Below are 26500 nucleotides of genomic sequence, written 5' to 3'. Positions count from 1 at the left end.
AAGATTTGATACCACCTAACTTTTTTACGAAAATATACTTCGAAAAATGAACACACGGTGATTTGATACCGAGAAACGCTTTTACGAAAATGTACACTACGAAATCCGATCTCACGCTATGAAACCTAAATCTGAACAAATGCTCTGATACCGCTATCTGAGCAAAGTGTGATTTGATAGTACAAAACATTTTTAACGAAAATATACACTACGAAATTCTATCTCATGATACGAAATTAAATCTCATGATACGAAATTAAATAGTGATTACCTGGTAATCCTTTTTGCCTCAGGAGTTTGGTACTGCCACTGGCGCTGTTGCTTGTGCTGCTTGAAAAACGCTACATCTCGCAGGGAAACTAACACTGAAACAGACACACTGGTGTCCTCAAAAGGAAACTTCATCTCAACCTGGGAAATTCGTGACAGTATGCAGCCACGAACGCTTCTGGAAGATTTCCCACCGCACTGTATTTCTTTCCGGTGAAAACACGCCTTTAAGTCAGCCATGCTGGCTCTCAATGCTTTTGTGCCCTCTTTTGGTGCATAATTTGAGCTCTCATTGGCTGATGAAGTGTAAACAAAATAAATGTTTCATACACATTGTCGCCTTTTGTCTTGAACAAATCAAGTCCACATTACAACAGAAATTCCGTTAGTCAATCAATAATCAAGGTGAAATGAGGAAGAGTGGAGCGTGAGTCCTGTCTGGAACTCGTGCCACAAGTGAGAGCTGCAAAAATAAGTTAATGTCCGATGTTGACAGGCGACGCTACCGTCCTTTCTCCAGAGTCTATGTAAAAACTTTCTTTTTCAGAAACCTTGAGGTTACCGCCTCGTCGCCACTTGAAATTCATTATGGAATGTTTTATCGTTCCCTTTCATCGAGTGCGATAAGAGTAGCGGCTTTTAAATTTGCTTGTCAGGTAGCATGATAGTCGATCAGTAGGGTGTTTCCACAGGCGGGTTGTTGGGGTGGTGCGGCGATAGATATAAGAATGTGCAAGTTTTCGTTCTCTGCGGAAACAGTTTTGCCCTCATGTGCAAGTTTTCATTCCCTGCGGAAACCGACTTTTGTACTCGCGAGTGATTTGTTCCAGAGATATTCTTGTCTAATCCCACTGTGCTATTTTCTTTGGGCAATGTTAACGTACGAAATTCAATTTCGAATTCAGTGCTAGCGCCGTGTTGTGTTTAAGTTTTGGGTAATATGCCTGTCGAAGAAAAGGTAAAGACTTGCAAAGTAAATGGTATCTTGTAATACGTATCCAGATGAGCAAATAATGGAGTGAATCTCATGAACGCAAAATTTAGATACATCTAAACTGTTCATTTGCTGTGTACATACAGATGTTTCTCATATGCAAGTGTAAAGATTTTTTTTGCCCTTTTGTATAATAGATGCCGTGATTTAAGGTGATAAATTTGCTCAGGTTTGTCGTTAGATGTCTAGGTACAGATATACTTAAAATGTTTCTTTCTAATTTCAATTTTTTGTTGACATTTTAAATGAATAAATGGCTTCGTTAGTGTTAATACAGTGAACTATGAGTAAGCAAGATAAAAGTGACCCTTATATTTATTTATTGATCCAGGGGACCTCCCAAATAAGATTTATCGTGATACAGTTACATTAGATAACTCCAGTATACATACACGTAGAATATATATAAACGGATATTTTTACGATGACAGGACAGGTGGTCGGCTGCGACCTTGCTGAAGGATCTATCCCGGCATTTGCTAGAAATGATGTAGGAAAATCCAGATCAGGACGGCAAGCCGGAGCAAACTATCCTGCCTAATTTGAGATTGTCGTAACTTAAATGCTTCATTTGGTTGATCCCTGTTGTACAATGTAGTATTGATCATGCACAGTTTGCGGCAGGTAATTTATAAATCATAGTATATCACTGCACTCAATCGGGACGCGGAAAACATCCCCCCTCCCCCCGATCTCTTTAGAATAAGACAGTAAGACCATGCGCTATCGGTCTTGGAACAGGATTTCCTCGTAAAACAGCTAAATTTTGTTCAAGTGTATCAACGGTATATGATGGTACAGTTGCCCGCTTTCGTTACCAACCACTGCTGTGCATTACTTTTGAAATATGTTTTAGCTGTCTCATCAGCGAGATGTAATTAATAATTACAAAATTTTAACTAGTGATGAAAAGCTGATTTGACTTTGTTTTTCGTCGGTAAGTTCAGTCTGGCCCTTGTTCCATGATTGTGTATAGAAATAATAGGGAAACACTACGGTGTTCATCGGTGGCCAGTTTCTGCAATTGGAAAGCATGTCCATTTTTTATCCCTTTGATACAGAGACAATAATTTAGAGTGCATGCTGCTCGTTGTCTTGCGGTAGCATTCTCGCTTCCCGAGCACGGGGTCCCGGGTTCGATTCCCGGCGGGGTCAGGGATTTTTCCTGCCTCGAGATGACTGGGTGTTGTCTTCATCATCATCATTCATCCCCATTACAGTCGGAGGAAGGCAATGGCAAACCACCTCCACTAGGACCTTGCCTAGTACGGCGGTGCAGGTCTCCCGCATCGTTCCCCTACGCTCCGTCACAGAGTATGGGACTTCATCATCATCAGGAACGGCATGTCACAAGTCATTGGTTACTTCAAACTGATGGCACAACCCTAGGAGCACAATATGCTGATGACAATCCCTCTGGCAGTATTTTTGTGTACTCCTTCGATAACTAACGATATATTTTCATCCTGAAAACTTTGTGTTTATCGTCAGTGCTTGATGTAAACTTTTTATATATCTCTTAATGCAAACTTGCGTGGTGTTTGTTTTCCTTATGTTCAGTTTTGATTATTATATGCTGACATCCTTAAGGATTTCGTTTGTCTTCTCTGTTAGGATTTCTGGTGTTTTATTTGGACCATGCGTTGTATTTTCAATATGGCATTGACATAAACAGTGTACTTCTCTACTGCCAGATTTTATGCTTTCACATTCATTGGCTTCACTAACTCTCAATCAAATTGCCAACTTCCAATCTAACCAAGACCACACTGTGCTGTGGATCAGTCTGTCACAACAACGAAGTTTTTTGGTGGGATGGTGCAGGGGTTGGTCAGATATGTAACTTTAGCCATGACCGTGATAATGTAACCAGCAAAGATCACTTTTTCTTCATGTCCTACACTTTCTGGAGAATTGGGAGATGTGAATCTTTCCTAGTGCTGTATGTGAAAAATCATTCATTTTTCATTAAAGTTGGTACTTGGTACACACATCTTGTTTCTAAATAATGCATTCAGACAGTTGACTGTGTAAAATTAAAGATAACTCGTAAAAGAAATTAGATTTAAACCAGACAATTGAAGGTTCTGGATGGGACATTTAAATTAACTTAAGCTATACATGGAAGTATAGGTTCCAGAAATTCTGTGAATTTATTTAAACTACAGACTTCTTATATTGATATACTATAGAATGATGTATTTTAAATTCAACCAGTGTAGTCCAGGGACTGACTGGGGAGTAATCACGTATTTGGTTTCAACAGGCCCAGTTTTAGGTCCACTATTGTTCCTTTTAGGTTTAAATGATCTCCCATTTAAAACCCAACAAGCGGATTTTTTTTCTGCATATGACACTAGTATTGTAATCAATCCAAGCATTCATACAGAAACAGAAGAAATGATAGCATTGTTAATAGAAGTTTTCTGTGAATGGTCCGACCCCAATTTTGAAAAGACTAGACATTCAATTCTTCACGTCTAGAGGTAGGCCTACTGTACTAATGTTATATGCAAGACACAGTGAGGAAATAATAAATAGGGTTGTAACTCTTTGGTTGTCCATATTGATGAGAAATGAAATAGGAAAAAGCACATTTTTGAATTCGTATAACAACTTAATTCAGTCTCATTTATACTTAGAATCATTGCAGATCTTGGAGACACAAATCAGTAAATTATATTACGAGAAGGAATGTTTCTACTCGCCACACACACACACACACACACACACACACACACACACACACACACACACACACAGAGAGAGAGACAGAGAGAGAGAGAGACTTCACACTCAGTGGTGCCTGAGAGTGCAGTTGAGTGTGTGTGCACATATGTGTGTCTATTGTTGATGAAGGGCTTAATGGCTGAATGCTTTGAGAGAGTATTTTTGTTGTGCCTATCCGCAACTTAGCATCTTCATTATATGGTGAGTAGCAACTTTCTTTCTCCTAATATTGTTACATTCCATCCTGGATATTTTTGCATATTTTCATTTGGTAATATTTGGAATAATGCTCTGGGGTAATTCAACTTTAAGAAAGGAAGTTTTTATTCCTCAAAAGCATGTTGTAGAAATAATGTGCTCACCCATCATCTTGTAGACATCTATTAAGGGGTTCGGCATTCTGACTGCTGCTTCACAGTGTATTTATTACATTGTGAAGTTTGTTGTAAATAATCCACCGCCTTTCAAAAGGAGGAATGATGTATGTAACAATAAAGGAAAGAAAACATGATACTACTCCACATTTAGGTTGTCTTTAGCACAAAAATGTGTGCACAGTTTTGTAACCTAATGATACAAAATGTGTGACAAACAGCAAAGTAAAATTTGAAAACAGAGTTTCTTCTTGACAACTTCTATTCCATAGAATTATTTCTATTCATTGCAATTTGCAGAAGGTGATGGGTAGAAATTTCTAAATCACATTTGTATTTTTTAAAATAAAAGGAAAAAAAACTCAATTGTTCATTAAGAAAACATATTTACAAATTTGCAATAAGAATATGAAATGACTTGCTCCACATCAAAATGATTGATTGTGCAAATGATCCATGGAAAATGAAGCTAGCCAAATGAAAAGTGAAATACTCTAGGCATGCAGTAATTGAACCTAGAACTTGAAATCTTGCCAAATTAAGACTACGGTACATGAATTTTACAACTTGAATATTCAATGTTTTTTGTTTACAGTTTTTTATATTACATTTTTCAGTTGAAAATTAAGATAAATTATTTTGCAAGACAATTACAGATCCCAATTTTAAACAAATCTGTTGTAACATCTGTTGCTTTTTGATTTATCTTTGGTTAATTTAATAGTTTTAAAATTTAATCAGTTTCAACTCCAGTGTCACCTTCATTTGGTGTGAGTAAATGCTTGTCTTTTGAAATAGGTTTTACAGACAACACCTTATGTTCTTTGTTTTCTGCAGCACTTTTGCAAATGCTGTAGAAATTGTTTTAGACTCCCACACTTAAAATTTCCAGTGAAAATGATTCCGCTATTTCTCGGATAAGGATCCACATTCTTGTTAGTGCCTGTTTCAGGTATGTTGTGTGGCATTTGATTACTCAGAAAAATCAATACTTATCAAAGGGCAACAAGTCTTTGAATGATTGGATTCTAAATTATGAGAAGATAATTTGTCGTATCAGACTTAGATTTTGTTGCAACAACAATGCCATGTTTCTCGTAAGGTGAAAGAAATTAAATTTTCGAATGTGAGGAGTGAGTTTCACCTTAATCTAAGATTTGTATTTTCAGAATCTATTTCGTCTTTGAGAACATAAGATATGGTTTTTGTTTGAGGTTTTGCACTTTGATGTTTGGGCAATGATTGTGGAGTAACAGCGATTGATATAGTTTTGCGCTTTTATAAAAATCTTCTGTACAGCCAAGAAAAAATTTTCTGTATTTCATCAGATTCTACACTCTTCTCTGTATTGCTCCATCAAAAGCATTCTTCACAACTTTACTGTGAGATGTAACGAAGAATAACCAGTCTATATCCACTTAAAATAGTTTCTGCATGAAATACACATTGGATAGGATTTACTAGTGTTTTTAATTTGCAAGTACTATTCACAAAAACCAAAATGGCACTTGACTCAATGGCTGATGGGAATGAGCGGGAATGGCAAATGCCTTTATGGCCATTTCCATCAGCCTCTGTGCCAAGTTTCAACTTGGTTTGTCCAAAATTTACAGCCATCTGAACAAAGTATCAACTTGTGGAGGCATAGAAGCTTCAGGTTTAGATCAGCTGTAATTTTATCTAAAAACACAATATCTGAAACCTTCCCATGTGTTAATTGCTGATGGCATAAGGAAGTGTTTTCAGTGCTCCTGCTATAACTGCTGTTTGCATTACCACAACTCTGCAGTGACCCATTATTTACCTATACTGTGTTGTGTGATGCTATGGTGGTGTGGTGTATTTGAAACAGGTTATGTTTGCAGTGACTGTTTTGGAATATGCGATGACACTTTCTAGTATGGGATGTTTGTTACTAAATTTTTTGAGTGTGTTAGTGATTCATCGGACTGCTTTTGCGCTGTTTTTAAGAATTAGTAACTTAGTGTGATGTTGGCAGTAATGGGCAATAGATTTGTTTTTGTCTTTGGTATTGTCGGTATGATGTGTTTTTGCTGTTGGGGGTACATTTGGTTTGAGAATTCTGGGCTGGCCATTCGAGAGATGTTGATCTATTTCTGCTTTAACTTGTTGATTGCATAATTCTGTTGTATTTTGAAATTTGTGTTAATGCAATTTTATTCATGAATTTTGGGTTGTGGTGTCATTTGTAGGTAATGATTTTGGACTGTGACTGTTAGGTTTCGTGAAGTTTTTTTCCTACAGTGGTAAGGGTAGATTTCAGTATTAGGTACGTGAGGCAGTTTAGTGTTGTGGTATTGTGAAGTTTGTTTTACCTAACAGGGAAAATGAAGTGTTCAGTACCAGCTTTGTTGAGCTGTGTAGAGTTTCGTGATATCATTGATTTTGTTGAACTAAATAGGTCAAGCAAAATTTCCAATAACATTTTTTTTTTATCTGTGTGGGGTCTTTGTATCAAGGACTTAGTTTCAGCTACACTGGACTTGCATTTAGGATGACGATGGTTCAAACCCACGTCTGGCCATCCGGATTTAGGTTTTCCAGTATTTCCCTTAATTGCTCCAGGCAGATGCCAGGATGATTCCTTTCATAGCGTTTGGCTGATTTCCTTCCTCATCCATCTCCGTGATGATGTCGATGGGACGTTATACCCAATCTTCTTTCCTTCCGTTACAGCAATACAAGTAAAGTGAAATTTCAGATTCTGGGTTTCTTGATTTTTTTTATTGTGGTTTTGTTGATTGAGGTTCCTGTAGCTTGATTTTTTTTATGTATGTATTTGTTTTATGTCTTCATTATTGCAATTGTCACATTTAGTTTGTCCCTGGCCAAAATCTCCTAATTTACTTAGTTGTTCCAATTAGTTACACATTTCTACAACAAAATACATTCAGAATTATTTGTATGTTCATATGTGTAAAGTGTGATGCCATGTTATCATGTCCTGTTTTGGTTTGCACATCATTGCCTCTTTCAGTTTCAAGTAGACTTCAGCTGATTTCTTCTCTTTTTAGGATGGCCAAAGTTTAGTTCCCCTTGAGATGTATATTTTGCAAATTAAAATATTTTGAGATGTTTTGGATGTGTTCATGCCATTTCTGTCCCTACTCCAATGTTTTTTAAAATATGCTTTTGATGCCCATTTCAATTTAATTTCATTAGTCTTTACCCTATGAGTTTATAACCAGGTAGCTGTCTTCAGAGTCATCTCTGCTGCTCCAGTCCACTTCCAATGACGGGCGGTTGGTTCATCCTTGACCCATACATTAGAACTGGTACTGCCATGACATTATACAAAGTTAGTACTATCTCTTTCCTAACTTTAAGTGCCATTTGTAATACCTGCCAACAGCTGAAATTTTTTGCAATTTCTTTTCATGATCAGTGGATGTAATATGAGATCTCACATCCTAGGTATTTGAAAGTATTTATTTGTTCTAGCAGTTTTTGATTAATTACTGTTTCTCTTCAGTTTTCCTTACCATGGAACGCCTTACCTTAAAGTAGTTATAGATGTTGTCTTATCATTTACTACTTAGCACAAGGGCTAAACTGCTCTCTGTAATTTGTCCCTGTAGACTACGAAGATCATTTGATCATCTGAAAATAGGAGTATATTTATAACTTTATTATTAACCTTATAATGATGCAATACATTATTTTTCAATATCTTTGACATTGTGTGTATATTAAATAATGTGGGTGATAAGACACCTTTACATCATTCATTGAAAGATGATTCTCACAAACAACCTTCTTTCTGCACTGATTTTGTTGTGTGTGAACAGTCTGAAATAAAACTTGCCAGCCTGCTGCTGCAGGGGCTGTTATTGTCGACTTGAAGTGCCAATAAAACTGACTACCTCTCATAATTCTAAGTGGTCATATGCACATTCTGGCAACACTGTAGGATGTGGAAGTGTCTGGAGGAAGTATTGTCTTCTCTGGATCTATTACAGTGCTGTATAGGCTTTTAGTCTAATGGTAAATCTCACTCAGTGTAAACACACCGCTAGTTCCTTTATTTTTTAAACGGTATTTCAGCTGTCTGCTAAAGGTATGTCTGACAGGCCCTTGAAGTTTATTTGCCTAATCCACAATTTATAGCAAAAGTTCCCCACAAAAGAGCTCATGGCTGTGTCAAGATCTGAGCGTTTATGCATGAGTTTACGTGCTGTAGAGTGGCCACTGGCAGCTAGAAGCTAGCTGCTATCTGAACAGGTAAATGTGGAGTTCTGCATTTTGGACACATTTCTGCTCTGGGAAGCGTAAATTTCTTATTTTACTTTGATTTTTTGCACAAAATAGCTTCAATAAACTGAGTGAACACTCTGCAGTAACATAACAGATGTAGGTCATTATGAGTGTTTTATCAACTGTAACTTTATCTGAAGTTTGGGTCATTCTATGTATACCTACATGTCGTAACAGTAGAAATGACAAATAGTGCTGTCCTAACTGTAACCATTTTTGCTAAATTCAGATTTGAAGGCTCAAAGGTGTATGTGTATCTAATTTTCCAGTTTTTGGAATCTAGTACTTAGTGGTAATTTAACCTACGCACCTCAGTTCTTTAGGCCACTAACTTGATTTGATGTATAAAAGGCTGTATAAAAAGTAAAATACATCGTTTTTTACGAAAAATGTTAAACACTTTTTCCTTGCTGTGCTTTAAATTTTTTATTTTTAAAAATTCTTTGTAAGGGACACAGTGAGACATCACTTTATGTCTGGAACACTCTTTAGCCCTAATATCAAGCATAAGGAATAATGAAAAGCATTTCGCATTGCAAATAAGTTCCTTCCTTCATATGAAGATAACACCATCAGAAAAAAAATGTCAAGTTTGGGGGTGTTGTAGATAACTTATTTTTACTGAATTGTTTACATATCTAGTAGCAATTGTAGGTGCAAAGGAGAATATCCTAACTCAGACAATAAAATGGAAGCGCTACTTACACAACATAGACTCTGAGCACTACAGGGAATTTGCAATTCAAAGCCATCTGTATTCTGTATTCAGAGCAGAAATGTGTCCAAAATGCAGAACTCCACATTTACCTGTTCAGATAGCAGCTAGCTTCTAGCTGCCAGTGGCCACTCTACAGCACGTAAACTCATGCATAAATGCTCAGATCTTGACACAGCCATGAGCTCTTTTGAAGGAGAAAGAAAAAAAAAGTTCCTGAAATATGTGGTTGACCATTAGTTCAGAACAGGAAACAGGTGAGAGCTGAAAACATTTGCCAATCATTTTGTTAATGTGTACTTTGTTTCATTGTAAAACATGTAAAGAATCAAGAGATAGCTTGGGTCTGTAAAAGTGGTGATATCATTATTCTGTTTCTGTAAAAATGTGATCAATGAAATGAAATAAAATAAAATATACAAGCAGTTATATACCAGTATATGTAGATACAAAGATTCTACAGTGAACAGTGTCATAAACAAATTCGATGTAAAGAAGGAAGCTGTATTTTTAAAACTCACGTATGGGTATTTTTTTAATTTTGTGAGTTTTATACATTTTTTAGTTTTTGGTACGCACATTCCTCGTGTATGCTTGCATTTTCAGCTCTTTTGAATATTTAGTTGACTGTTGGCAGTCTAAAAGGTTACACATGTTTGAGTGCTTGGCAAATTTTTACTTTCGAAGTAGGTGGAGCAGAGAATTTACATTAAATTTTGCTTGAAAAATTGAGTGAAGTGCAGCACCACATTTGAAATATTTTGGCGAATCTACTATGAATGTGAGAACAGTTTACAAGAGGTGTAAATGTTTCAAAGAGGGTTGAAAAGTTGTTGAAGACAACAACTGCCCGGGGTGCCCTAGCACGTCAATTAATGGCGACACTGTGGAAGTAGTAAAGAAAATTGTTCTGGAAAATCACTGAATCACTATCAGAGAAGTTGCTGATAATGTTGGCATATCCTTTGGCTCATGCCGTGCAGTTTTTTCAGATGTTTTATCATGAAACATATAGCAACGAAGTTCATTCCAGAATTGTTTAAGGACTGAAAATGTCGTGTGGACATTGCTCAGGAATTGCTGAATGAAGTTGACAACAGATTCAGAGCTTTCAAAGACGGGTGACAAAACACAAGTATGACATCGAAACCAAGGACCAGTTGTCCCAATGGAAACTACCCAAAGAGCCAAGACAAAAAAAAAAAAAAATCGACAAGCTTGATCACATTTGTAGGTTCTTCACTGTTCTCAATTGCAATGGCATAAGTGCATTGTGAGTTCCTGTATTATGGCCGTAGGGCCAATAAAAAGTACTACCTGGAAGTTATGTGCCTTTTGTGTGAAGCAATATGAAGAAAATGACCAGAATTGTGCCAAAACCACTCGTGAAAACTGCATCATGATGATATCCCCACTCACACCTCAACTCTTGTTCTTTATTTTTTGGCAAAAAAGAGAACAGTTATATTGCCTCATCCACCCTACTCATTGGACATGGCTCCCTGCGACTTCTTTCTTGTCTCAAGGATGAAGAAATCCATGAAAGAATACTGTTTTGCCACCATTGATGAGATAAAAATAGGATCGCTGAAGTTTCTGAACACCATGACGAGAAGTGAGTTCCAGAAATGGTTCCAGGATTTGAAGTGCTGGAACAATTGTTACACCTGAGGGGAATTACTTTGAAGGGGAAAAAGCTGTTGTTGATGAATAAAGATTCTTTAAGATAAACAAAAATTCCCATTACTTTATGATCACACGTCATATATCATTGTTTTCCTTGACATTTCAATCCAAAACTGAAATAAGTTCACCTACAGGTGAGAGATAAGATCTTTTCATTGGATTTATTGTCAAGTTCATAAAAACATGTAATGTGATTGTGGTCGTAATGATCGGAAATCCACCCTGGAGAGGGGACCTAAACAGCATCTTCCCTACTAGGCAATGAAAGGAATTGTGATTCAGCATGAGGTGCCCAGTTACTTTCAAGTTCTTTTAATTCACATGACACAAAAAAGTGTTCTATGTACCAATATTGTTGTATTTGAAAACCACATACTGTCCCACTTGCCACTCTTCCAACAAATAATTTTTTCTATGTGACATAACAGGTTCCCATTGGCATCTGTTGACTGTTCCTTGGAGTGGTGGTAATAGCAGTGACTGGAAATGTATCATGTTCATGGAACTGCCCTCACTGCTACACTGCAGTACAGAAATTACAAGCAGCTCACAAATCTGATTTACTATCAAGAAGAATTTGGGATTGAAGCAAAATGGCACATTTTTGCTTCATGCTGTGGAAAAAAGCCTCTGTGATGGTATTGGAGGAACTGTAAAACTCCGAGCCAGAAGAACTGGATTGGAAGCTACATTGCTACATCACCATAGAAGTACATCTTACTCCTGAGGAGCTGTACAGATGGGTGCCCCATAAAATACAGGCTGTTAACATCATCTTTGTTTTTTTTTTGTAGGAGATGAAATTGTATGAAAATTTCTTGTAACACAGTTACAGTACAGTGAGGACAGTTTCCAGGGACAGTACTGAACCATGCATTTATGCACTGCTAGTAACAACGTTCTGATGGAGAGACTTTAGAGATATGTGTATGGGACCACTGTTACTATGGCAGATGGAGAAAATGCTTAATTGGAAACAGTGCTGGATTGAGCCGGCATGGGCTGTAGCAAGTGCTAAGAGGAAGTGCTTTGTTTATTTTAGGCATCAAAATTTAGATCTATAAAATAAAACAGCAATTAACTCTGGTCCCAGAATGATACGTAAATTTTATTGGATGGTTTTTGTCATACAAACATTTAAAACATAAATTCCTTTTTGCACCATGAGAAAATATAAATGCTATGTTACTGCAATCACATTGCATAACAAGGGGGATAGGTCTGATGCCAACTACCACCACCACCACCACCACCCCCACCCCCACCCCCACCCCCACCCAATAACACTTCTGACAGCTGTATCCAAAATTCTTGGAAAGTTATTGTATTAAAGAGTAACTTCACGTATCTGTAAAGATAAAGTACTAAAAAAAAATGTCAGTTTTGTTTCCAGAAAGGCATTTTCAACAGAAGATTCTATATGTGCTTTCACTGATCAAATATTAACTCTCTGAATACTTGGACATTACCCATTGGGATTTTCTTTAATCTCTCAAAGGTTTTTGTTCATGTAAAACACACATTCTTGTAGATACGCTTAAGCATTGTAGTATGTGTGGGATAGTTTTCCAAATAGTTGAATTCATATTTAACTGTAAGAGTGTAGAAGATTGAAATAAGCTTTACACATGAATTCAATGTGCAGGATTCACTTTTTACAACAGAATATTATTCCAGTAATACTCCTTACTTCTTGAAAGATGCTGTTTTGTCATTTTTCAGTGCATCCATCAACAGCATGATATGTACAGCCACATTTTGAGGTATATCAGAAATGAATGAAATAAGTTTTAGCTTGGTTTAGAGTTAAATGACTTGACTTTATAGAGAAATTCGGACAGTCAGCTTTGGAAAAAGTAAATAAGAAACCATCTTCTTGGTATTGGTTTGTGGATGACATGTTTGTGGTCTGGCCATGTGGTAATAAGCTTTGAACGAATTCTTTGGTTTTCTATGTAAATCTTGAATGTTTTACTTACGACAGACCGATCAAAGTTTGGAACATAATATTTTTCGAAAAGTAATGCGCTCTGACAGATAATTACATAAGAACCCTAATCACCATACACAACAAAGGAGGTGTCATTAAGTCCTGTCGTTAGAGCTAAAAGAATTTGCACACTGGAATATCTGGGCCCAAATTAAAACATCTAGAGCAGGCTTTTGAGAAAAATGATTACTTGGGGAAGGAAGTAAACAGAATTCTACAACCAAATAACGAAAGGCTGAAGGACAAGCATGAAAAACTATGATGGAAGAATACAGTTTCTCTCACTTTTATTAAAATAGTAGCAGATCAGAAAGATTTTATAGAAAGAAGACATTAGAATGGTTTTTAGACCAGCAAAGAAAATAGATCAGGCTCTCCAATCTGTAAGGGATAAACACCCTCTTCTGTCCATATGTGGAGTACATAAAATTCCATGTACATTTGGTACAGTTTATATTGGAACAACCAGGTGAAGCATGAATATACAGCTAAAGGAACACAAAAGTCTGCTGACTAGGGAAAATAGAGAAATCAGTTATAGCAGGGTGTGCTCTTCAGTCAGGAAGTCACAAAGTGAAGTTTCCTGAAACAAAAATTTTATCCATGATGATGAACTATTATCCACAGCTATGTAGAGAAGCCACTGAAATACATAAGCAAAGGCATAATTTTAATAGGAAGGAAGAGACCATGAGACTTAGTGACGTATGGAGAGTAACTCTGCAGAATTGCTAAACAGTCAATAGTTCGGTTTTATGTTAAAGGATAATCTCTCTTTATCATGTGTAACTCTGACCAGGCTCCGTGTGTGGGTTTCGTGTCCAGGTGTACGTCTCTGTCTGCTCTGTCTGTGGCCCTTGGTGGAATGGAACATTCTTCTCTGATTTTCCTGATTGCAGGCTCCCAGGCTGTGCTGAGATGGTAGCCACTGTTGCGGTTGATTAGGTTGTCGTGTAACGGTATTTCTATGGACTCTTTGATTACTGAGTCCCAAAATCCATTTGTACTGCATATTTTCTTTCTGTCCTCGAAATCGAAGGTGTGCTTCTTGTCAATACTATGTTCCTCCACAGCAGATTTGTTGGTCTGACCCAAGCGTACATGCCTGATGTGTTCATTGTGGCGCTGTGAGATGCAACGCTGCGTCTGTCTTATATATATTATATCCCACATTCGCATCTGATCTTGTACGCACCAGGTGTTGTCAGACCTAGTGGATCCTTGGTAGAACCGAGAAGGTCTTTAATTTTTCCCGCTGTCCGGAAAACGGTCTCCACTTTGTTTCTTGAGAATTATCGCGATCTTGGCTGCTGGAGGACCCACGTATGACAAGAACGCACAGCCCATTACTTCATCGTCATCCGGTCTCTCTTCTTGTGGTTGGTCTTCAGAGCTCTCCTTATTTGTATCTCACTGTATCCATTTTTCTTGAAGGTGTCCTTGAGGTGTTGCAATTCTCCTCGCAAACTTGCCCTGTCACAGATGGACCTGGCCCTGTGCACTAAGGAATTGAGTACAGAATTGCGTTGCGCAGGGTGGTGGCAGCTGTTGGCATTAAGATAGAGGTCCGTGTGTGTTTTCTTTCTGTACACTGTATGTCCCAGCATGCCGTCCATGTTTCTTGTGATCAGGATATCCAGAAAGGGTAAGCTTCTGTTCTCTTCTATCTCCATGGTAAATTTGATATTTCCGTGTATACTGTTGAGGTGTTGATGGGACTTTAGCAATTTGTTCCTGCCATGTGGCCAAACTACAAAAGTATCATCAGCATACCTGTAAAAGGCTTTTGGCTTGTGTTTAGCAGTGTCCAGTGCTAGCTTTTCGAAGTGCTCCACGTATAGGTCAGCTATGCCTGGTGCTAGGGGAGCACATGGTGAAAAAGCTTGATGATATCATCCTCAAAGTGTTCTTCGAGTAAAGCCAGGGAGTTTTCTATTGGTACTCATGTGCATAAGGATGTCGCATCGAAGCTGACTAGTAAGTCTTCATTTTCCAACTGGATGCCCTGTAGTATCTTTACAAACTCAGCAGAGTTTTTCACCTGGTGTGGACCGTAACCCACCAAGGGTTTTAGCATCTGTGATAAATGCTTAGCAATACCATATGTCGGCGAGATAATAGTGTTCAAAATAGGTCATAATGGGACGCCTTCTTTGTGGACCGTTGGGAGGCTATAGAGATGTGGTGGTGCCGGTACCCTCGGGTACAACTTCGTGATGATATTCTTCCCTAGTCCTGAGTTGTTGAGCATCTCAATGGTCTTGCAAGTCACTGTGGTGGTGGGGTTCTTCCCTAGTTGTTTGTAGGCAGGATCCTGCAGGAGGGCATAGATTTTTTGCCAATATTCTTCTGATTTAAGCAGCACCGTCACGTTCCTTTTGTCCTCTGCCAAGACTACTGTGTCCTGGTCCTCCCTGAGTGCCCGTATTGCCCTGTGTTCTGCTGCCGAAATGTTATTCTTTGGCATCTTTGCTTTGTGTAGCACTTTGCAAACGTCTCTTCTTACTTCTTTTCCAACCTCTTCAGGTAGTCTCCATATGGCTTGCTCTACCCCACTTACGATATCCCTTTTCGGCAGGGTCCTTGGAACTGGTGCCAAGTTTAGGCCCTTGGAAAGCACCTCTTGTATTGGCCCATCCAGTTCCTTGTTTTTTAGATTAATCACCTTGTTGGGTGATTGTTTTTCTTTCTGTTGTCGCATTTTTGGAAGTTGAAGGAATTTCTTGCACTGCCTTTCAGTGGCTTTCTTCTATGACAATTCACCATTGGCAAAGGTATTGCCTTCTATCCAGTCACAGGTGTGTTCTGGGATACAGGAAGCCAATTCGGGGTGTAGAGAAAGCAGGCTTCTAGTGTTCTTGTTGAGTTCCAGTCTAGTGACCTTGATGTGTTCTCGTACTAGGGCTGCACTTGCCCGTCTCACATCACACCTGCCCCCTTGATTGGGGGGGAGGGGGGCACTTCCCTCCCTGTTGCTCCTGCACCTCCCTCTTCGGGAGCAACACCCCACCAACCATCGGGAATTTCAGTCCCCACTTCAGAGACAGAGAAGCCTAAGTCTTCTTCGGCTCCTCTCCATAGGAAGGGGTTCCTCGAGTCACTCCCTTCCTGGGTTTCTGCTAGTGGGAAAGATGACACCTGCAAGTGGCTGAAGAACCCAAAAACAGCTGGTCGTAGGGCTTCACACTCATCATCAGTCCCAGAGGCTGATTCAGTGAAGTCCTCCCAGCCAAGGAAACTCAAGAAACAGCACGAGAAATCGGAAAAGAAGACCCCCCCAAGAACAAGGAATTTGCCGTGGCACCTACACCACTGCTACCTACAAGCTCTGTGTCTGAGGATGGGATGGAGATTATGGCATATGCTGAGGACCTGGCTCTCGCCAGACCCTCAAACACAATGGATATAGATTGGTCAGGCAATAAGTCGGTGGCAGCAGGTGATCCTGAGGTGTAATCTGCCTCATTGTGTGTTCCATGCCTTCCCAGTCTCCTGATGTCATCCTCCAGTGGAATTGTGGCAGTTTTCTCCAGCACCTGGCTGAGCTACGGCAGCTGTTAAGCTTTACACCTGCTTTCTGCATTGCCCTCCAGGAAACCTGGTTCCTGGCAATGCGGACCCCGGCCCTCCACAACTATAAGGGATATTACAGGAACTGTAGTGACTATAATTGAGTGTCAGGTGGAGTTTGCATTCATGTCCTAAACTCAGTCTGTAGTGAACTGTGCCCCTTCAAACCTGTCTTGAAGCTGTGGCTGTCTGAATATGGACGACACAGGAAATAACTGTCTGCAGTATATATCTTCCTCCAGATGATGCAGTACCCCTCAATGTAATAGCTGCACTGATTGATCTACTCCCTAAACCTACCCTACTTTTGGGAGATTTCAACTCCCATAACCCCTTGTGGGGTGACACCACACTTACTGGCAGAGGCAGAGATGTCAAAACTTTACTGTCTCGGTTCAACCTCTGCCTCTTAAATACTAGGGCTGCCATTCATTTCAGCGTGGCTCAAGGTAGTTACTTGGCCATTGATTTATCAATTTGCAGCCCAGGACTTCCCCGTCTATCCACTGGAGAGCATGTGACGACCTGTGTGGTAGTGACCAATTCCCCACCTTCCTATCACTGCCCCGGCGTCAGGCCCACGATGCCTGCCCAGATGGGCTTTAAACAAGGCGGACGGGGAAACTTTCACCTTTGATGTCACCGTTGCCTCTCCCCCACTTGGTAACAGGGATGTGATGGTTGAGCATGTACCGCCCACAATCATTTCTGTAGTAGAAAATGCAATCCCTTGCTGTTTAGAGTGCCCCTAGTGAAAGACAGTCCCTTGGTGGGCACCGGAAATCGCTGAGGCAATTATAGAGCATTGGTGAGCTTTGCAGCGACATAAGCAGCACCCTTCCCTAGAGCATATGATAGCATTTAAGCGGCTCTGTGCCCGCGTATGCCAGCTTATGAAACAACGGAAACAGGAGTGTTGGGAGAGGTACATGTCGACCATTGGGTGCCATACGTCACCTTCTCAAATCTGGATGAAGATTAGACATCTTTTTGGGTACCAGACCCCAACGGGTGTCCGTGGCGTTATCATCAAGGGTGTGCTATGTACCGATGCAAACGTGATTGCCGAGCACTTTGCTGAGCACTATGCTCGAGCCTTTGCGTCGGAGAATTACCCCTCAGCCTTTTGCACCCTCAAACAGGGGATGGAAATTAAAGTCCTCTCCTTCACTACTGGCCACAGTGAACCCTATAACGACCCATTCACGGAGTGGGAGCTCCTCAGCGCATTTGCACATTGCCCCGACACAGCTCCTGGACCGGATCAGATACACAGTCAGATGATTAAACATCTCTTGTCTGACCACAAGTGCCATCTCCTCTTCATCTTCAACTGGATCTGGTGCAATGGCATCTTTCCATCACAATAGCAGGAGAGCACCATTGCTCCGATGCTCAAACCTGGTAAAAACCCCTCTTGATGTGGATAGCTGTCGACCCATCAGCCTCAACAACGTTGTTTGTAAGCTGCTAGAACATATGGTGAGCTGCTGGAACATACGGTGTGTCGGTGGTTAGGTTGGGTCCTGGAGTCACGTTGCCTACTGGCTACATGTCAGGGCGTCTTCTGCCAGGGTCGCTCTACCACGATAATCTTGTGTCCCTCGAGCCTGCCATCTGAACAGCCTTTTCCAGATGCCAACACCTTGTTGCCATCTTTTTTTATCTACGTAAAGTGTTTGACACCACCCGGCATATCCGTGCCATATTATACAGGTGGGGTCTCCAAGGCCCGCTCCCAATTTTATCCAGAATTTCCTGTCGCTCCGTACTTTCCATGTCCAAGTTGGTGCCTCCCATAGTTCCCCCCATATCCAGGCTCTGTATTGAGTGTATCACTATTTTTAGGGGCCATTAACGGTCTAGCAGCAGCTGTGGGGCAGTCCGTCTCACCCTCTCTGTATGCAGATGACTTCTGCATTTTGTACTGCTCCACCAGTACGGGTGTTGAGTGGTGCCCATAGGGAGCCATCCACAAGGCGCAGACATGTGCTCTAGCCCACGGCTTCCAGTTTTCAGCCGCGAAGTTGTGTGTCGTGCACTTCTGTTGGCATCGTAGCATTCATCCGGAACCAGAACTTTACCTTAGTGACGATCCACTCGCTGTAGCGGAGATACATCGATTCTTAGGACTGGTTTTCGATGCCTAATTGACTTGGCTACCTCACGTTTGTCAGCTTAACTGCAAGTGCTGGCAACACCTCAATGCCTTCCGCTGCCTGAGCAGCACCAACTGGGGTGCAGATCGCTCTATGCTGCTGCAGCTCTACAAAGACCTTGTTCAATCCCGCCTTGAAATGCGAGTCTGGTTATGGTTCGGCAGTACCCTCAGCGTTGCGTGTACTCGACCCAGTGCACTACTGTGGCGTTCGCCTAGCGACGGGAGCTTTTAGAATGAGTCTGGTGGAGTCCTGGTGGAGGCCGGAGTCCCTCCGTTGCAGATCCGACGTGCACAACTGCTCGCCAGTTACGTTGCACACATTCGTAGTTCTCCTGTGCATCCGAATTACCATCTCCATTTTTCACCCATGGCAGTTCATCTCCCGCATTGGCGGCCCAGGTCAGGGCTGACGATTGCCGTTTGCGTGCGATCCCTTCTGTCTTAACTGGAGTCTGTCCCTTTAACACCTCTCATCCAGATCCATCCGCATACACATCCATGGTGTACACCTAGGCTGCAGATTCGTCTGGACCTTTCGCATGACCATAAGGACTCAGTTACTCCTGCTGCTATCCGCTTTCACTTCCTCTTGATTCTTGACGTGTTCTGGGGCTCTGAAGTGGTTTACACTGGCAGCTCAATGGCTGATGGTGATGTTGGCTTCGCCTACGTCCACAGAGGCCATTTTGGACAGCATTCCTTGCTCGATGGCTGAAGTGTATTCACTGCAGAGCTGGTGGCCATCTCTCGTGCACTTCAGTATATCCGTTCATGCCCCGGGGAATTGTTTCTTCTGTGTACTGACTCCTTGAGCAGCCTAAAAGCTATTGACCAGTGCTACCCTCGCCATCCTATGGTAGCGACCATCCAGGAGTCCACCTATGCCCTGGAACAGTCCAGCCGTTCATTGGTGTTTGTGTGGACCCCAGGTCACGTTGGAATCCCAGGCAACAAACTTGCTGACTGGCTGCCCAAACAGGCTGCGCAGAAACCACTCGTAGAGATGGGCATCTCTGAACCTGATCTGCGTTCTGACTTATGCCGTAGGGTTTTGGCTTTGAGAGACAGTGGCATAACAGTATGCACAACAAACTGTGTGTCTTTAAGGAGACAGCGAATGTGTGGAAGTCTTCCCTCCGGGCTTCTCGTAGGGAATCAGTTGTCCTTTGTCGGCTCCGCACTGGTCATACATGGCTCACACATGGTTACCACCTCCGTCATGAGGACCCATCTCAGTGTTGCTGTGGCTCCCAGATGACAGTCGTCCACCTCTTGCTGGACTGCCCACTTTTAGCCGCTCTGCAGTGGACTTTTAACTCTCCCAGCACCCTACCTTCAGTGTTGGGTGACAGTGCACCAACAGCAGCTTTAGTTTTACATTTTATTCACAAGGGTGGGTTTTATCATTTGATCTGAGTTTTAGTGAATATCCTTTGTCCCTCTGTGTCCTCCACTTTAGGGCTTTTAGGGTGGTGGGTTTAATGTGTTGCAGAGTGGTTGGCTTCTCCTATTTTGTTCTCATGGTCAGCCAGCCATGATAATCTTTCTTGTTTTTAATCTCTTCTCCCCGTTTCTTGCATCTCTCTGTGGTTTTCTTGTCCTGTTTTGTCCATTGTAATGTTTGTTGTCCTGTTGTTCTTCTGGTTCTTCCTTTCTCCTGTTATTGTGCCGTACATCTTTGTTTTCTTTTTTCCCCTTGGGTAATTGCTCTACTGGGAACAAGGGCTGATGACCTTGCAGTTTGGTCTCTCAGCCCCCCCCCCCCCCCCCTTTTAAACCAACCAACTCACCATATGGTGGAGATGCTAAGTCACAGATAGGCACAACAAAAAGACTGTCACAAATATAGCTTTCAACCAGCAAGGGCTTTGTCAAAATTAGACGACATACATGCTCATGCAAACACAACTTGCACACACGACTGCAGTCTCAACCAGCTGAGGCCAGACTGCGAGGAGCAACACCAGTGAATGAATGATGGAAGTGGCAACTGGGTGGGGATAAGAGGAGGCTGGGGTGGGGAGGGGGAGGGAAACTGTAAAGTATTTATACAAGATTTCTATACCTTTCTCATTACTGTCACATAATAAAGCTAAAGATAACTTGGGTAAAGCTCATGAAACTGCTGACCTACAGACATGTAACACATACTTTTATAGGGCACTGGCAAATCAAACTTGAGATGAACTTTGTGAGGAAAGATGTAGAACTGAAGTTCTCAAAATTCTGCACATTGCCTAAACTAAACATTTGCAAAAGAAGGCACCACAACAGAAGCAGCTAAGGAAAATAGATGGTTGACTGCTGCTATTAGATATTCCTCATAGACATTTAAATTTCTCAGTTCTTTACAGAAATGCTACATTAATCCAAAGGGTTTAATGTCACAAGTACAAAAACAGATAGGAAGGTACTGCCTGCTTGTTAAAAAAAAACTCATTCAGTTACATAACATATAGATATAGTCTACAGAGTAAGAACAAAAAGTACAGGAGATGACAAAATGTGAAAGAGGAAAAAACAAATATAAAAACGTACTAATCAAAGATGGGAGTAGAGTAACAGAAAATTGTCAAGCATTGGCAAATTTTGTAAATAGCTATTTACTTGGTATTATGCAGAAGTTGCAGCAAAATCTCCGTAATACAAATGTAACACCCACAGTGAATTACACAGCAAGCACTGCAGTGATGATCCCACAACAGAGCTTGAAGTCAGAAAGGCAATGCACAAATTGTCAGAAGGCATAGATGAAGCTCCAGGCTCTTATTCTGAACACACGCATTGACAGTGTAGAGACTTAACTAATTTCATAAGTGAGTCCTTAAGTTCAGGTATTTTTCCATAGTGCCTAAGGCCGGTATTACACTATCAAATTTCTGTGTCCAATATCTTTGTCAAAGATATTTGATAGTGTAATAGGGACTTTGTCAAATGTCGTCCAATATTTGATCAAATCTAGGGCCTCGCTGTATATTTGATCAAAGAAATCGCTTGTCTTCTGTTCACTGCAATGTGACATGTTACCACATGGAGCGCTGGCATCGCTGCAGCTTTCTGTTGTCTGTAGTGTTTTTATAAACATTGCCGGTAAATACAACTGGTGTGTGACAACTACAAAATTAATAGAGATTTATGAAGCTGATGAGGTGCTTTACAACATGAAGCACCCTGAATACAAAAATAGATTAAGAAGATTGGAGACCTGACCTAACCTAACCTAACCTAACCTAACCCTCTCCTGTAGCAAGGAATCGGAGTGTTACAGTGAGCCTGTCTTCTGAAGATGCAGCCGTTCTTAAGTGAATATTGTGCTTTGTGATATGAGGATACACTTCATTGAGCACATACAGAGATGTATGCTCATCCATTCTTAAGTAATTGATGTACGACATGACGTCTTCCACTGTAAGCTCACGTAACAAGTTTTGTTGAATGCTTTTAACGTGTCGTCGTAAAACCCACGGCTTCACCCAGATTAGATTAGTTTTTCGTTCCATAGATCCGTGCTGAGGAGATCCTCGTGGATGTGGAACATGTAGATTTTTTTTAAGCAGAAATAACAATACTGATAGTATGAATAAATACATCATTTTTTTCAATTAAAAATTTCGCCAATGGAGTAGGAGTTGGCCATTAGTAAGTCTTTCAGGCTCCTTTTAAACTGATCTTTATTTCTAACTAAATTTTTTATGTTTGCTGGCAAATTATTGAAGATGAGTGTTCCTGAGTAGTGGACACCTTTTTGAACTAAATTAAGTGCTTTTAAGTCCTTGTGCAGATCCTTTTTGTTCCTGGTATTGTATATATGAACTGAGTTGTTTGCTGGTAAAAGAGATATATTATTTAGGACAAATTTCATTAAGAGTAAATATACTGAGAGGCAGTAGTTAGTATGCGCAGTCTTTGAAGAGGTTTCTGCAGGACGTACGTGAATTTACTCCACAAATAATACGTATCACATGCTTTTGGACTCTGAAAACTTTTGTTTGACTTTAAGATTTACCCCAAAATATTATACCATATGACATTATGGAATGAAAGTAGGCAAAGTATGCAAGCTTTTTCATTTTTATGTTGCCTACGTTTGCTAACACTCGAATTGCAAATACAGATTTGTTAAGGCGTTTCTGCAGTTCTGTGGTGTGCTCCTCCCAACTGAATTTGTTATCAAGTTGTAATCCCAGGAATTTAAGACTGCCAACCTTGTATGTATGGTTCCTTTTTTCCCCCACTTCTTTTCCGCATGTGCACACGATGCAATTGCGATACGTGCAACTGCTGCGGTTAATAACAAGTTGTTGTCAGCCATCTTGAACTTTGACGAAATATTTGATGACAGCGCTACATCAAAGATCTTTGTCAAATATATTTGACGGAATATTTGATCACATCTTTGACAAAGAAATTTGATAGTGTAATACCGGCCTAACGCATGTACGAGTCATGCTCTTACTGAAGAAAGGTAATGTGGGAATTACTGAAAACAACTGGCCAGTCTGTCTTATGCAATTATTTTTGAAAATGCAGTCATGAGATAAACTTGCAAATTACGCAAATGAGTAAACCCCACCCCTCTGTCTCCCCACCCCCTCTGTCCCCCCACCCCCACCACACACACACACACACACACACACACACACACACACACACACACCCTCTGTCCTTAGGCCTTATTTATTGTTGTTTCAAATTAAAGTGACCATAGTAGTACTTTAATCACATGCCGATAAGCTATACAGGAAACTTATGTTTTCTGTGCAAAACATCTGCAAGGAAGAAAACAAAACTGCACAATGTTTTTTATACAATTTTTGTTCAATGTAACTTTTGAGGAAGAATATATATAGGACCAATAAATTGTCTAATGGTTTAAATGCCCTGGTATCATAATCAACACTGACTTAGAAAGAAAATAGAACTGCACATTTTCACAGCAAAATATAGCTCAGAATTTTCTTTCTCCCAGTCAGTGGTAACAGAAATCTTCTTCATTGCTGTTTTAAAATAGTTTATAGCCTGTGTTTTTCTAGATGTTCATCAGAGGATCATGTAAAAATCTGAAGTAAATCGATGAAGAATTTACGCGATTTTTGGTAAGTGTTTCATGTACAGGGTGAATCACCTAATACTTGGACCACAGATATTGTGGAAATGGAAAGTGCGATTGTGATCATAGTTTTGGTAGTCAGGGCCTTGTATTGTTAGCCAATAAACAGATTGTAATAATACTTAGTGTGTATTTTTTATGCATTCGAACACATCTTAAATGGAACAAAAGGTATTGACATTAAGAGACTAAAAGTAGGGTAAATTAGAATGTCAGTGGTGTTTGTTGCAGGAGTCAATTACGAGATATCATATTTTGAAAAGTTTCCACACTTCCAGTTCTTTCTGCCATTCACCTATGTAGTTGCTATGTATGATGTTATGTTTGCTTACAGTGTGTTTGCAACTTGTTAGTCAGTGTCTTGACAGGCCAAGCAGCAGGTCCTCCAGGGGGCTCACGGTCCTTTTGTGAATATGTGCGTGGCAAGCACGGGACCCCAAACTATTGCAGCCTTCCTTCTTTCCCAGGCTGCATTTCCTTTCCCTTCCCCTCTTTTCCTGTCCTTGCTCCTTCCCCTCAGCCCTCTCCTCTCCCTCTCTTGGTGTTTTCTTGTTTACGTTCCCCCCCTATCCTCCTGGTTATGTTGGCTTTGCGATTTGGTTTTGTTGAGTAATTACCTTATCCTTCTGGCATTCTCTGGGTTTTGAACTCAATTACTAAATTTCTATTCTGTAGTGTGAGCCATTTGGGGAAGAGCAGCTTACCTAGTGTCACCTGCATGTGCCCTCCTAGTTCCTTCCATCTATTCCTTCACGTTGTTGTCTGATGCTAGCGTACATAGCCAGCAATGCAGCCAGCCTGTGTGGTGGGATTCCCATGTACCCTTTTGATTGAGCCCCCTGAAATCACAGGGATCACACTTCTGATACCTGACCTTTGACCACCTCATGAAAGCCTAAGAGTGGTTGCTTGTCATCCTGAAGCATCGGAACTCCCAGCAATGGGCACTGTGCCATATGGCCCGTCCTGTGGCTGGGTGGCACCCGTTGGGAGAGCCCCTGATCGGAGTGGGTGGTATCAGGGTGGACACTATGCAAATGAAATGCATACGGGTCCAGAACTCTGGCCGTTCTACTACGGCTGTCTCTTTGAATGGAAATGATTCTTTTAGTGCTGCTTCTTCTGCCCCTTCGGCCTTCCCTTCCATGGCTACCCCCTGGGAGGAGGGTCAGGCACGTTGGCTAGGGGCGAAACCTTTCCCCTGCTACCTGGTTTGCACCGGGATGATGGGGATACTTTCACCAATAACAATCCTTTATTTTTTGTGGAACACATGGAAGACAAGTTTGGCGAGGTGAACTCTCTGAGCAAGGTTCGGTTTGTTGTTGATCAAAACTGCTTCAGCTGCCCAGTCTGCGGCCCTTCGTACCTGTAACAATTCTTGGCACAATTCCTGTGTCCATTACCTCCCACCAGTCTTTGAATATGATTGTAGGGGTAACTCTTCACAGGGACCTCATCCTTCAAGCTGATGAGCTTGGGGACAATCTAGGACGGTGGGGTGTTCACTTTGTTCGGTGTGTTCACAAGGGCCCCAAAGGACAATCGCATTGATACTGGTGCCATTATGCTGGCCTTTGAAGGGATACCATCCTTGAGAAAGTAAAGATTATGGTTTATCGATGTGACATGAAGCCGTACATCCCACTTCCTATGAGGGGTTTTAAGTACTTGCATTTTGGCCTCATGTCTTCACGCTATTCGCAGACCCCTCTGAGTGGTGACTGTGGACGTCCTCTCCATGAGGGGAGTCCCTGCGTTCCCCCTCCTGTGTGTCTTAATTGTCATGGCAATCGTTCTCGATGTTCCCTGGATTGCCCAGTTTATAAGAAGGAAAAGAAGATACAGGAGTATAAGTCCCTTGATCATCTAACCTGCACTGTGGCTTGTAAGAAGTATGCACATCTTCATCCTGTGTCAATGACGTCTAGTTATGCTTTAGGTCCTCCCCCTTCGTTACCTCAGTCCCGAACCACTGTCCTCCCCACCCCCCCCCTCCTGTGCGGTTCCCACACCCTCCGGGCACTGCTCCCCCTCCCCAGCCGGAGAAGTGTCCCACTTCTTCGGCATCTGCCAGTCAAGGGCGCCCCTCCCAGGATCCCACTTCCCGGCACCTTCCAGGCCAAAGGTCTGCTGCCACGTGATGACCACGAGAACCACGGTCTGTGGGCCCCCAGGTTGCCCGATCGCTTCCTGTTCCAGATCTTGCTGCAGCTGGCTCCTTCTTGCAGCACAGCCCTCTTCAATCTCAAACAGAAGAGAAGAAACAAGTCCCGGGACAAGGAGCCTCTGGTGTTGCTAGGGGTCCCGTCCCCACCTTCGCAACCTGACTGACCTGTAGTTCACGGATGTCGCCCCCTTTTTGTCAGTGACGGATGGTGACCAGGTGGCATGACTGGCTTTAGCCTTTTCACTCCCCATTTGAATCATCATTCTGTGCTTATCCAATGTAACTGTAATGGATATTACCATCACCTTCCGGAGTTGAAATCCCTTATTTCGTCTTACTCTGCAGCTTGTGTGGTTCTACTGGAATCTCATTTTACTCATCACTCACCGACCACCCGGGTGTTCTGTCAAAATCGGGTTGGCCCCTGCGGGCATCTAGTGGCGTATGTACGTTGG

General features: G+C 41.3%; 1 protein-coding gene across 1 annotated transcript in view; it reads left to right on the top strand.

Moving 5' to 3' along the window:
* Positions 1 to 1130: 1130 nt before the first annotated feature.
* LOC126481492 (chromosome-associated kinesin KIF4A) overlaps positions 1131 to 26500 on the top strand; it is a 295063-nt gene continuing 269693 nt past the window's right edge. The window contains exon 1 of the mRNA XM_050105274.1: positions 1131 to 1228. Coding sequence (XP_049961231.1) covers positions 1211 to 1228 — 18 coding nt within the window. The 5' untranslated portion in view covers positions 1131 to 1210. The remainder of the gene's footprint in view (positions 1229 to 26500) is intronic.

The sequence above is a fragment of the Schistocerca serialis genome, chromosome 5 (genome assembly GCF_023864345.2).
Source record: "Schistocerca serialis cubense isolate TAMUIC-IGC-003099 chromosome 5, iqSchSeri2.2, whole genome shotgun sequence".
NCBI lineage: Eukaryota > Metazoa > Arthropoda > Insecta > Orthoptera > Acrididae > Schistocerca > Schistocerca serialis.
The sequence above is the reverse complement of the archived record's forward strand: the minus strand, read 5'-3'. Positions and strand labels throughout refer to the sequence as shown.